This window comes from Coccinella septempunctata, chromosome 1, assembly GCF_907165205.1.
Source record: "Coccinella septempunctata chromosome 1, icCocSept1.1, whole genome shotgun sequence".
Lineage (NCBI taxonomy): Eukaryota > Metazoa > Arthropoda > Insecta > Coleoptera > Coccinellidae > Coccinella > Coccinella septempunctata.
This window is the reverse complement of record NC_058189.1, coordinates 63,269,653-63,282,716: the sequence shown is the minus strand read 5'-3', so window position 1 is coordinate 63,282,716 and position 13,064 is coordinate 63,269,653. Positions and strand designations below refer to the sequence as shown.

At 36.2% G+C, this 13,064-nt stretch overlaps 4 protein-coding genes and 1 non-coding gene across 6 annotated transcripts in view; 1 reads left to right on the top strand and 4 right to left on the bottom strand.

Moving 5' to 3' along the window:
• Positions 1-183: 183 nt before the first annotated feature.
• On the bottom strand, positions 184-1,415 carry LOC123313169 (L-aminoadipate-semialdehyde dehydrogenase-phosphopantetheinyl transferase). The gene has a single exon (XM_044897920.1). It carries the CDS (start codon positions 1,324-1,326, stop codon positions 463-465), a length of 864 nt encoding a protein of 287 aa, XP_044753855.1. The 5' UTR covers positions 1,327-1,415; the 3' UTR covers positions 184-462.
• A 325-nt stretch (positions 1,416-1,740) lies between these two features.
• LOC123320742 (uncharacterized Golgi apparatus membrane protein-like protein CG5021) lies at positions 1,741-2,842 on the bottom strand. 2 transcript variants are annotated; one of them, XM_044908152.1, is made up of 5 exons: positions 2,784-2,842; positions 2,620-2,696; positions 2,328-2,562; positions 2,111-2,233; positions 1,741-2,047 (listed from the first exon to the last, which is right to left on the bottom strand). In XM_044908152.1, exons 1-5 carry the CDS (start codon positions 2,832-2,834, stop codon positions 1,853-1,855), a joined length of 681 nt encoding a protein of 226 aa, XP_044764087.1. In that variant the 5' UTR covers positions 2,835-2,842; the 3' UTR covers positions 1,741-1,852. The 2 variants fall into 2 exon arrangements, with proteins under 2 accessions (XP_044764087.1, XP_044764093.1); XM_044908158.1 differs by having other exon boundaries at positions 2,111-2,224.
• Positions 2,843-2,916: 74 nt separating this feature from the next.
• LOC123320754 (peroxiredoxin-6) lies at positions 2,917-4,037 on the top strand. The gene is made up of 3 exons (XM_044908167.1): positions 2,917-3,097; positions 3,216-3,663; positions 3,720-4,037. The coding sequence occupies exons 1-3, from the start codon at positions 3,015-3,017 to the stop codon at positions 3,840-3,842; spliced, it is 654 nt and encodes a 217-aa protein (XP_044764102.1). The 5' UTR covers positions 2,917-3,014; the 3' UTR covers positions 3,843-4,037.
• Positions 4,038-4,232: 195 nt separating this feature from the next.
• On the bottom strand, positions 4,233-4,324 carry Trnai-uau. Its single transcript is given in 2 exon segments — positions 4,233-4,268; positions 4,287-4,324. It is a non-coding gene; the product is annotated as a tRNA-Ile (tRNA).
• Positions 4,325-6,480: 2,156 nt separating this feature from the next.
• LOC123319378 (serine/threonine-protein kinase SMG1) overlaps positions 6,481-13,064 on the bottom strand; it is a 55,293-nt gene continuing 48,709 nt past the window's right edge. Inside the window, exons 7-8 of the mRNA XM_044906299.1 lie at positions 11,209-13,032; positions 6,481-8,575 (exon numbers count right to left, since the gene is read on the bottom strand). Of these exons, the coding sequence (XP_044762234.1) occupies positions 8,498-8,575; positions 11,209-13,032 (1,902 nt within the window). The 3' untranslated portion in view covers positions 6,481-8,497. The remainder of the gene's footprint in view (positions 8,576-11,208; positions 13,033-13,064) is intronic.

Here is a 13,064-nt window from a genome sequence, read left to right as displayed (position 1 = left end):
CCTCAAATCAGTTCATTCCTCCCTCCGTGCCTACCTAACTCTACCCTTTCAAATTTTATTATATAACATCAATGATTTAGCTACCTTGCTTTTTGAATTATTAAATACTTATTTGTCTTTGTTTCCATTATAGTATAAAATAAATTGAGATGAATTTTGCTCAGGAAGTTAAAATAAAGGGCATAATATTTATGATTATATTTCGCAAACTTTTATTTTCACCATTTTTGTAACAATTTCAATTCAACAACCAGTATCTCGAGAATATCAATTCATCCAGTTACTGGGTATAAATATAAGACCAATAATATATATTGATCAAATAAATTGAGTGACTATATTATTCTTAGTACCCCTTCCTGTAGCAAGCTTATCACATGTTTATTGACTTGAAAATCAAGTTCTCCACTCGTTCCTCAAAATTCTTTCAAGATTCTCACTTGGACAGTCAAAAATTAAAGCTTATGACTTTTTCTTCTTTTCAAAATATGTTTTACAATAATCAATATCTTCATGAAGTAAAGGTAATCCGTTTCCTATCAATTCATCAATTTCCAACTCTCTAAATTTAACTTTCGATGTGTTCGAACCAGCCATCGCCACTGCTGCACAATGATTATCGTCTAAAAGCATCTCATGAAACTCCCAGTTCACTTTTTCACCATCTACATATAATACAGTATCATTCACAATTTCATTTCGACACAGAGTCTTCTGTTTTATTTCGAAGTTCATTCTCAGCAAATTCAAATTTAATCCTACACCTGTTGCCTTGACGTAACTTTCCTTCAAGCACCAATGTCTTGCGAACATTTTGATTTTGTACTCATCGGTTCCTTGATTTATAGTTTGCCATTCATTCGATGTGAATTGCCGGTTCATAATCCTGAAAAATTCCGATAATTCCTTTCCACCCTTGTATTCCATTTTCATAACATCTACACCAAGGGCTTCAAGCTCTGTTGAACCAGCCAAAACTACATAATCTCCCTGATGGGATACATTGAATTTGATGTGTTGAAACATTGGGTCTTCAAGAATTGGTTTACCCCTTTCATCTCTTTTGAAGAAAATCTCATTGTAGGGCAAATTAGTAACTTCTGATACATACTTCCTCATCATTAAACGGCCTATCAAAGAGGACTCGAAGTCCTCTCGAAAAAAAAATCGTCCTATCCTATTCTTCTCTTCTAGTTGAATATAGGTTATACATTTTACCAACTCTTCCAAAGTTGGAAACCATTTTCTTGTATTGAAAGCCCAACGTACATTGCTGTCAGCCATGGTTTGAAGACATTTATGATTAAACCTTGGAGCCAAATGCATTAATTAAGTTGAAAACATTTGTTTACAGTACAAGAAGCAAGTCACCTAACCTAACTCTTTGTTTTTGACGGGAACCAGAGACTCGGTTGTCTCTGCAAAGAGCTTTTTGGTCTCTGACTTTAATCTTCTCATTTTCTTCACCGGATCACCGGTATGAATATAAATACAAGTTCCTCTTTGATGAATAACACCTTTCCAGAAAGCTAATTCGCTCCCAATATAAATTGCAAAGGACAGGATTACCATAAAAACGTCTAGTTGAATTGAAATTCATACTTCTCAAATTGAATTAAAGTGTTATTTCATACTACCTATTAACAAAGAAGTTAATCTTTTTGCTGATCAATATTACATGTTTTCGTACCATTTCATTAACACAAACGTGGGGAAATTTTACCAAAGTGAAAAACTAAATCCTTGTCTATAAGCAAGAGGAGGACAATCAAACAATTTAATAGATAACAAAATATACATAAATAAAAAATAATACACTCAATTAATTTAGATAAACAAAATCATTAAAGTTTCAAACTGTATTCTGTGGAGGATTTTCAAAGGAATTTGTGGCTTGCCTGGAAACAATTGAAACTGCATTCTGCAAAACTTGTGTTCGGAAGAAATTTTTGGTTACACTTGAAACACTTTGATTTGTCCCTATTTTACATTTCATATAGCCATAAAGATTAGAACTGCTCAGTATCAATGCAATCATCACCAAAAGCTGAAAAAGTTTTTATTTACATAAAAAATTTATGTATGTAACATGATAGATGTGTTAACTCACCAGCCATTGTATATTAAAGCTAAAGAGTGCAGTAATAAAAAATAGAATCCAAACTATTGGTGTCAGAATTAATGCTGTCCAAAATATAGCAGACTCTCTTTCATTTATTCGACTCTGTTGTCCCTGAAAAGGGGCAAATGAAGAACTTGTATTTGAATTAAATTGAACAAAAATTGTTACTTATTATCGAAATATTTGCTATGAATAAAATAACCACCTTACGAGACTCAAAAACCCAATGTGACTTCCCTTCATCATCCACATAATTCCACCATCTCAGGCCCACCATAAGACGTCCTGTTATATTTTTCACAGTCCAGAAATCCATTGATAGTAGTAATACTATGACTACAAAACTGGTTATGAAACTACTTGTGAATATTCGATAGAACAAATAGCCAAATAACGCACTACATCTGAAAGCTAGATGGAAGAAAGTAACATAAGGGTGCCTGAAATAAATTTATTTTCATGTTTTATAAAATAAATGATAAGGCTGGTTTGCTCACGTTAATGCACCCTTTTTATATGAAGGATCTACATCTTCATCGCCGAATTCCAACGTCTCATCCTCTAAGAGAGGTACCTGCAAATAATAAATTTGAAGTACATTTCCGTATTATTTATTATTTGGTATTTATTTATCAACAAACGGAGCGTTCAAAAAACCCACCGTAGCTGACGACGACATGATACCATAGAAGATTAAGGCAGGGACAACCATCGATTCGAGCAGAAAATCTAGGAACATAGATCTATGTTCACAATATTTTGCGTATCTATGGTTGGCGTAAACAACCAAACAAAAACAACGTGCTAAACAAAAACAAACATTGGCCGATAAATACCAGCTTATTCCTCATTATTTTGCGATTTGTAGGACTAATTGAGAATAAGGTGTAAAATGAATTTAGGTGATGAATTTCCCAATTTCACAGCCAATACAACTATAGGAGAAATCAAATTTCATGATTGGCTTGGAGATTCGTGAGTATCAATATTTTCATTTCCCCTGAATATTTTTGATTTATGTTATTGAATCTGAATTATTCGACCTCACACAAAAAAATTTTGGTCTCAAATATTATGAGCGGTATTGTTGCAGATGGGGTGTATTTTTCTCTCATCCAGCTGATTTCACGCCAGTATGCACTACTGAATTAGCCAGAGTTGTGAAATTATACCCCGAATTTGTTAAAAGAAACGTGAAACCTATTGCACTGTCGTGCGACACAGTCGATTCCCATAATAAGTGGATCGAGGATTTGAAAGTTTTCGCTGAGTATTCAGGAGACGGCTTTCCATATCCTATAATAAGCGATGAAGGGAGAGATTTAGCTTGTCAGCTGAATATGTTGGATCCTGATGAGAAAGATAAAGATGGAATCCCACTAACAGCAAGGGCTGTGTTCATAATTGATAGTAAAAAGAAAATGAGGCTTTCACTACTGTATCCTGCTACTGTTGGAAGGAATTTCGATGAAATATTGCGAGTTCTAGATGCATTGATGTTGACAGATAAGCATAAGGTGGCAACACCTGTAGACTGGAAGGTGCATTTGAGTATATTCTTTTTATTTGAATGGTTTCTGAATTTGCCTTTTTTCAGCCTGGACAAGCAGTTATGATTCAACCAACTGTAAGTGACGATGAAGCAAAGAAATTGTTCCCTATTATGACTGTGGTTGCATTACCTTCAGGAAATAAATACATTAGGCAAACCAATGTATAACTTCAGAATGAATTTGGCCCATTTGTTAAAATCAGTGCTGTGATGTATTTTTCTACAAAAAAATACCTAAAGTGATGTCATTAAGTTACATAGGATTAGGTCCTAGTTTCATTTATCAGTTTAACTCGAATTAAAATATTTGGCCATCCATGTATTCTGTTCAATATTTGTTATTCAATAAAAAATACAAAGAATCGAAATTTTCTTGTTAAGACAATCGATATCTTCAATATCCAAAATTCATCCTTCACATTGTGGAACAGACTTGTGTTGCACGTAAAATTTCGCAACTTGGTCATAATTTTCTTCATCTTTCATCATAGCATTTCTCTCATGTTTTGTTATTAGCGATACCAAAAACAAATTTTCAGTCCGCACGAAGCAAAAATTTGCTCTAGGTGAGGCTCGAACTCACAACCCCGGCATGGCTCACGACTACTGTCTTATAAGTACCGTGCGCTAACCAATTGCGCCACTAGAGCGATGTAAACCTTGGACGATTAGCTTGTTTATAGATTGTGACTCCATCTTGCATCTATCCCTTGTAAAGAAATGTATGATAAACTGTTGAACCATAACACTAAACACTAGTTTTGTGAGAAAATGTGAATTTATTACCCAAGAGTCAGAAATACCTATATATCGGTTAATTTCTGCCCTTCTAGATCTCGTATACCTATACTAAATATAGTAAAGGACAATAGGTATTTATAGGATTTGGTTTAGTTATCTTATCAGAATGAAAACATTAAATTTTTCATACAAGAACGAAATAAAAAAGTTGTGAAATACTGAAGGTGATTGAATTTAAAAAAAAATACATGGACTCACATCTTTCGTATCTTCAGCCTATACATTCATATAAAATGTTTACCAGCTGTCGAGAAGAGAAAGTACTTGTACGAGGGTAGTCCAAAATGATTATGAACTAGTGAAGTTCATACTTCAATCACAATGGGGGTTTCGTTTTATTTTTATTGTATGGTCTTGCAATGCGATCAATTATTTGAATCTAATAAAAGGAGCGTTAAAGAAAATTCCTCACCATTATCAACTCAATTATTATTAAATTGAAAGTTGACGTTTTCCACTTTTGTTTTTTAACTCAGTTTAGTAATTGTAAAGAAATTATTTTGATTCGTTAAATACAGCGGATTCAACAAAAATCCCTGAAACCATCTAAGATTCAACTTTTTCCGGTCAAGTATCTGGACTCAACTTCCTTTTTCCCCTTGCCTGATTCTAACAAAAAATATCAACTTACCTTAAATTTAGTTGAACCTTGAAAGATTTGCTATAATTCCTCAAGTAAACTGATTTATGAATAAGGCCTTTTTTCATAGACACGATGATCCGAAAGTGCCTCTATTCTAAGTCAGGAGCATTTTTGGATCATCGTATATCTTACCTATGAGGAGAAAGCCTCAGGACTCCTGATCAACCGAATTCGACCAAAAGGATTATTTTCGGGTTATTGTTTCTGTGAATGGTTTTCACTAAGATGTCTAAACACATCTTGAAAAAAAATCTTATGGATATATGTAAGATGTCTAAAAATATGGTGTATGCACTCGTCAATTTTTGAATGGAATGACATTAGACTAAATCGAAAATAAGAGATTTGTTTCGTGGCGGCGCCACCATGTTCTATCCTTGTTCTATGAAAGAAAATCTAATGATACTCTCTCGCTTTATTTTTTTCTGCGTTTATATCGATCACAGATTATAGTCACCTTTGTGTTCCTGATCCATCAAAAAATCAGCTGTTAACGAATATTTGTGATGTACACTTGTATTTTCGTTGTAAAAACGAATCTGCAGATATTTCAACTCTATAGGAGGATTCCTCAAGATACTTTTTATTTGACAAATTGTATTCGTGAGGAAGGCAATTCAATATGATTTCAATAAAACACAGTTGATTGGCGAAATATTCAATATATTCAGTTGACTGAAACGCAATTTTCACTATACTTGCGAAGAATATTTGAAGAACAGACTCGAACAGATTAACATATTTCTGTTTCTTAATACATGCTCACAATTCTCATCACATATTTTCAATACAGTTCCTTTATTGCTTAAATATTGCTGAAGTTGCCATAAAACTGTTAGCTTTATCAGTCCCGAATGTTCATCTGATTTGGCTCTACCTCAATTTCCAACAACAAAGGGCGATAGTCCAACAACACCGAATTCTTATCTGTAGTTCTTGATTGTTCATACAGAAAACTGAACGACATGTTCAATATATGAATATTATACGACCTTTCTCGAAAGTAATACATTTTCACACACCAATAATCGCTTATGAATACAACACATTCGCAAGTCGTAGGAATGCATTCAAATTATTTTCAAATATCATTTGACAACTGTCAATTCCTAAGCGGCGCTACCTACAGTGGGAAAAACGAAACTTATCTCTTATTTTCGAAGCGGGAAAAACAAAATCTAATCAGTGCATACACCATGTTTTTAGACATCTTAGATATATGTCATTTTTCTGGTTTGGTTTTCGCGATGTTGACATATTTCAGAAAATCTTGAATATTCCCATCATTCGCAGATCTTGCCACGGAGTGTGACCTTTGACAGAGGTGTTAGGAAAGGTAGAATTCAGAGAAAAACAAAAAAATTCAGAATATAACTTGTATATTTAAAATGAAATAATCAGAAATGGTAATAAGCATGCCGACCCTATTTCATAAGGGTTACAAAGTTTGAATCTCGATGTTTATTACAATTTCTCCATTAGAACAGTCCACTACAAATTATAAATAGCCTAGCAAAAATAAGATTAACAGAGTTCTATGTGGATTATTCCTCTTTAGGTCAACGTGATAAAAATTCAAACATGTACATTTAAAATATATTTCCAGCATATGGAACATTCAAACAGCTGATATTGTTTGGGAGTTTTTTTTTATGAAGCGCAAATTATTTTTAGATGTCACGAAACTTACGCAGTTTGGTCAGTTCTATTGAATGCAAATTGTAGGTCACCTTTATACATTCAAGGTGGACCAAACATACTTGATGTATATTTATTACATTATTTCTGTCATATACAGCAATATTTTAATCGAACAGCTTATTATATGGAGTTCTTTCTATTCCTCTCAAGATTAACACAGGAAATAATATTTTAAATTGGATGAATTTCAACGAGCTGGAATCATGTTTATGCAAAAAAATCCATAATTTATGGAATAAGAACAAAAACTTTTGCATGAATACAGATGAGAAAGGGTTTCTCAAAAAATTTTACCATATATTTTAAACTCACAATTTTTTTCTCAATTTGAATCATATATTTCTGTCAATTAGGATTTCTCAATATTTTGCTGATGAAAATTATTATCAATTGTGACTAGAATTGTATCAAAGTGAGAATAATTTTTTTTCTCCCATGATCATGCAATCATTTTTAAATAATTCTGAGATGAGACTAAATTCGAACCATTGCTCTGTGTTATCAAGAATCCCGAATGTGTTTCTCCTAAAAAATTTTTCTTCAAGAATCAGATTTACTTAAAAAAGAAAAAATATAGATTTGTGATGTTACTCCATTAATTTTCAATTTTATTTTCAATTAAAATAAACTCAAACAAGAATAAATTTTTGGTTAAACTCATGATGAAATTTTTTGAATTGAATCTATAAATTTGGGATAAAATCGTTTCAGAACACCAATCTATTGAACAAGGACGACAAATTTTCAATGGCAGAAAAATTTAATGTAACTAACACAATTGCAACAAAACTATGTAATAAAGGAAAAGTACATTTTCTTGTGATACAAAATGTTATTTTCAATTCAAAAATATCAAGTCTCTTGTAAATTTGTCCCAGAATGTTGCTCACACAATTTTGGCTGAAAACCACATAAAAACAGACTCACATTAAAAAAATTCATGGATATCAATGTAAGTGTTTTTCCCCCCCTTCCTTTGCGGGTTGTTACTGATTTACTACAAAAGAGAAAAAATCCGATTTCATCTGATTACGGTAAGAAATGAAATTCACCGAAGACTTGATTTAGAAAGGAAATAATTTGATATCAAGAGCAATTAAAACGGAATTAGGAATAAAGAGGGATGACTGGTTTAAACATTTCCTTCAGAAAAAAATTAATCTGAACGAAGACTCTTTGAATGCAAAGGTAATATGATGTGGGTGAAATTTTGAGGTTTCAGTTCCTCATATCAGAGAAATCTATGAAGGAAATACCAGGAAAACTATTATCGACTGATGGTGCTTCTCCGTGAATGGTCCAAAAAAAAATTCAGAAACAAAAACAGGAAATTTATAATAGTATTATGGAAAATTTAATTGCTCAAGAGGAAACCAGAAAAAAATTAATGAGATCTAAGACATTTTTTCATTTTGCTCTGTCCAGTGGACGTGACTTACTTCGAAAGAAAATCGGGACAACTCTTCATCATCCCAATGTACCCCGATACACATAAATTCTTACAAGAGCAATAAAACTAAGCGACTTGACCTCCTGTGCGCGCATGACAACTGAGAGATGGCGCTGCTGTGCTCCGCTCGGACGTCACGCAAGAACACGCGACGCACGCCACTGGCTCGCCTTTTTTCTACTGAAGGGAAATCCAGGCAGACCTTCGTCCGCAGCTGTGGGTCCGCGTTCACACCCAAGGCGTCCAGCCCTCGTACAGGAGGGACAAGTTGTCTAGACTGGTTGCTTCTCTGATGACGTAGTCAACCTGAAATCAAGAACTAGATTGAGTACAAGAAGAGGTTCTGAGCAATTTGATGTCAATTGTGAGGATCATTAGTTTTCAGCAGTAATTAAAAGAAAAATTAATACTGTTGGTACTCGATAAGATTCAAGAACGTTGAAATAAGTTTTTTCTGACACACTAAACCGGCAGTTTCGATGAGAGGCACTGGTAGTAAGTCAGGGTAGGCAAGGTAGGTGCCGCCGACCCTACACTCAAAAGTGCTGAGTGCGTCTACCAATAAAAATTATATTCATACAAAAAACGAGACAAACAAAATGTTCACCGAATTCATTTCGAAATGACTTTTTAAGGTGTGCATCGATTTTGATCATTTTGTTGTCTATTTGTAGCCTATTTCATCTAGTTTATCACCTGATGTCGAGTCTGTAGGAATTTCAATTGAATTAGATGGTATGCAGGGTAGAATTGAAAATTTCCTCTAAATTTCTAAACACCCTGTGGAGGTAATTAGTGACGCAATGATGGGCCTTTAAATGAGTTTTTGAAGCCTGATCTTCTCTCAGCATTTTCTCGTTTAATTCAGGTCAATAGTTTTTTAATTATGGGAAATACGAAACTATGCAATGTATAACACATTAAGAATATACAGGCTGTCTGTAAACATATGCGAAGGACTCAGGGAGATGATTCCTCGATGAAAATAAGCAGGGGTAGTTCCTAAAATTTTTTTTTTCGAAATCGACCTCCCTTCCAAGATACAGCCTATGGAAGGCGATAACGAGTTGACAGTTTTTAATTTTTTTTTACGGGATCTGAAAACACTGAGTCATAAAACTATACATAATTTAAAGCACTAAGAAGGTGTTACTCACACAATTTTTGTAGATCTCATACCTGTATCGTTAGGGCTTTAAAATAACAACCCCTTATGATTTTCCCTCAAAAATTGTTTTCGTGGGATGGATTTTCGAAAAATAAAATTCTCTTATGGTTTCCCATTCAATTCTGGAGAAAAAAGTCTCCTACAAAATTTCGATACAGTCGATACTTTTTTCGGAATAAATAAAAACTTACAAGCGGTATACAAAGGTCTACGAGCATCTATTTTAGCGGGAGGTAGTCATTTTATGGAACATTTATACGATCAAATGGTAATCAGAACTGTTTGTAAGTTTTTATTTATTCCGAGAAAAGTGTCGACTGTATCGAAATTTTGCAGGAGACTTTTTTCTCCAGAATTGAATGGAAAACCATAAGAGAATTTTATTTTTCGAAAATCTATCCCACGAAAACAATTTTTGAAGGAAAATCAATAGGGGTTGTTATTTTCAACCTCTAATAATAAAGTTATGAGATCTAAAAAAATTGTATAAGTAATATCTACTCAGTGCTTCATATTATGTATAGTTTTATAACTCAGTGTTTTTTAGAACCCGTAAAAAAATTTTAAACTGTCAACTCGTCATCGCCTTCCAAAGGCTGTATCTTGGAGGGGAGGTCGATTTTGAAAAAAAAATTATATGAACTACCCCTGCTTATTTTCATCGAGGAATCTCCCTAAGTCCTTTGCATTTGTTTACAGACACCCTGTATATTCTTTATGTGTTATCGTGAAAATCACTTGCTAAATGCAATGCTAAATTCCAGTGAACTGTAACTGACAAGATGAATTACATAAACACTAAACATGTAACTGCGTTACATTGTTACGCAACAGGATAACCGTGTTCCTGGATAAAAAAAAGTAGGTATGTATTGTTCTTAATGTTATAAAAGTATGAAAAACCGTATTTCCTTTCAGGGAGGAGCTATTGATGTGAATTGAACAGGAAAATGTCGAGAGAAGATCAGGCTTCAAAGACTCGTTTGAATGCTCATCACATCATTGCGTCACTAATTACCTCCACAGGGTGTTAAGAAATTTAGAGGAAATTGCAACTACCATCAAATTCAATTGAAATTCCTACAGACTGGACATCAGGTGATAAACTAGATGAAATAGGCTACAAGTAGACATCAAATAGATCAAAATCGATCAACACCTTGAAAAGTTATTTTAAAATAAATTCGGCGAAAAATAATTTTTTTTTCCTGATACTTATTAGGGTTTTCACTCCCAATCTCTGGAACTAAATCAATCAAATTATTGAAATAAACGATTTGCTCTTGCGAACATTTTTATACTAAATGGTCAGGAGCAAATCGTTTATTTCAATTTTTTAATTGATTTTGTTCCAGAGATTGGGAGTGAAAACCCTCAAAAGTTTCAGGAAATGCAGAATCCTCCCAGAATGAATTTTAATCGATATCCAAAAAAAATTTGTCCGTTTTTTTTTTGTCCAGTGTGTATTTTATTACATCAGGCCTCTTAAATGGTACACTGGTACTTGTAATTGTGTTCAAGCAGTTAGTTATCATCCTTGAGCGTTTTGCGTTCATTCTGCATATTTGTGAATTTGTGAATTACCGAGAGTGATAATTGCTTCAGAAGATCATCCAAAAGCCGCTAAGTATACCTATAGAATCTTTCTATATTAGGTTCCTTACTGGAAACCTCTTTTTCGAGAAAGTTTTTAGTTTAATCATGAGTTTCCACCAAATACCAGCCGCGTTAATTCAAGAATGCAATATAAAAGATAATCAAACAAACTGACCTGTTCTTGAGCACTGCACTTCCGTCCCGGATCCGGATCTCTGCCCTCCAGCTTCATCTTGACCCTACGCCAGACGCTCACCGCGTAGGCGTTCCTCTGCTGCCCCTTCATCGCCACGCTGTCCTGCTTCTGCAGCGACGCGTTCTTCTCCGCGCCCAGGCAAATCCCGTCCTGTCTCACCAACGTCCTCTTCCTGCCCTCCTCCAGACCCAGCAGGTCCTCGTAGATCTTCCTCGTGTTCGCCTCCATGTAGTCCAGACACCCTATGACCTCCAGCACGTCGTCCCGCCTGTGTTCCTTCTTGAACTTCTGGAAAATCAGCGAGAAATTCTCGATGTACGTACGGTACTGCGCGATGAACTCCTGAGTGCTCGCCGAATAATTCTCGATCTTCGTCATCGATTTCACCAGGTTCTTCACGTCGGTCATCAGCCGGCAGTGGGTGTTATAGGAGTTCTTCAGGGTGTCCAGTCTGGTCATGATGGCGTCGATGACTGAGAATAGGTTGGTCTTTTCGTCCGTCAGTTTGGCTTGGGTTTTGCCGATCAGGACTGTTATGGTCTCGGAAATCTTCTCCAGCCATTTGGGGTTCGTCGTCAGTTCTTTCGTCAACAGGCCCATTATGCTCTCTTCTGTCGGGGTCAAAACGTCGCTCTTCACGCTGCTGTATTGACAGGCCATGCGCCATTTTTCGTAGCTGTTCAGGAAAGTCTTATCGTAGTTTTTAGTCTCGATGCAGTGATTTCTCAAGAGTTCGTGCTTCAATATCACCCCGCTAATCTCGATTATCTTCGCAGATATCTCTTCGAGCGTCTTCAGTTGCTTGTCTCTGATCTGCACGGTGTTTTCGAAGGCGGACGATATCTCTCCCACTTCCGGATTGGCGCCCTTCGCCCACTTCAACCTCTGATGCGCGCTCTCTATCAGCGCCTTCTGATTCTCCCCAGCCAGCGTCAGTTTCTCGTTGACCAGCTGGAGGGTCGTGAACTCAGTCTTCAAGTCCAATATGAATTTACTCCTCACCGGCGTGAATAAGTTGAACGAGGCCAAGATCTCTTCGTACATGAAGTTTATCATCGTGATCTGGGTGTGCAACCTCAGTTGCGTCGATTGGAGCAACGTTATCTTCCTCTGGAGCTTCTTGGTCTCCTGTATCTTCACCCAAGCGTGCTTCAGGTTACTCTCCAGGGTCGAAGCCTGGGACAGCGCGTTCTGCGAGAACAACCCCTGTTTCAAAAATATATTCCCAGCCTTGTGATACAGATCGTCGAGAGGCACTTTACTCTCAGCACCAATATCCTTCTGTTCTATCTCTTCCGAAACGTCGAATCCCAAATCTTGCAGCAGGTAACAGACGACGTAGGCGATGTGCTCGGTCGTTATACCCAGCAGTTGCTTCGATATGAAGTCGGCGATGTACTGCCTGATCGGCTTCAGCAGCTGGTCGTCGTTGTAGGCCACCGAGGAGGTTCCCCTGAACGACTGGCACATCTCGCTGCAGCAATTGAAGAAGTCCGACATCGCCTGCAGACGTTTCAGCAGGAATATGTCCTCGAGTATGGCGTGGACCTTCGAGTTGCACACGTGCGGCGATATGTTCTTCGCGTCCTTGACCTGATCGATCTTCTTCCACGTGTTGGGCAGGTCGATGGACCCGAGCGCGTTGATCAGGTCGTTCCATTCCATCGTCAGTTTCTCGAAGAGGCCGTTGAAACCCATCAGCAGCATCCTTCCAGCCGTCAGGGTTTCCGACTGTCCGTTTATCAGCGCCAGGAAGCCGGTCTTCAGGGCGGCCACGCGTTCCAGGACGAAATCGTAAAATGTCTGTAAAAAAAAAGAGTTTGAGATTCTCGTAA

Coding starts and splice junctions, on each gene's coding strand:
- LOC123313169 (XM_044897920.1), bottom strand. CDS start 1,326: ATGCATTTGGCTCCAAGGTTTAATCATAAATGTCTTCAAACCATGGCT.
- LOC123320742 (XM_044908152.1), bottom strand. CDS start 2,834: ATGGTTGTCCCTGCCTTAATCTTCTATGGTATCATGTCGTCGTCAGCT. Junction 2,697..2,783: donor TCATGTCGTCGTCAGCTACG/GTGGGTTTTTTG, acceptor TATTATTTGCAG/GTACCTCTCTTAGAGGATGA. Junction 2,563..2,619: donor TATAAAAAGGGTGCATTAAC/GTGAGCAAACCA, acceptor AATTTATTTCAG/GCACCCTTATGTTACTTTCT.
- LOC123320754 (XM_044908167.1), top strand. CDS start 3,015: ATGAATTTAGGTGATGAATTTCCCAATTTCACAGCCAATACAACTATA. Junction 3,098..3,215: donor CATGATTGGCTTGGAGATTC/GTGAGTATCAAT, acceptor GTATTGTTGCAG/ATGGGGTGTATTTTTCTCTC. Junction 3,664..3,719: donor CAACACCTGTAGACTGGAAG/GTGCATTTGAGT, acceptor GCCTTTTTTCAG/CCTGGACAAGCAGTTATGAT.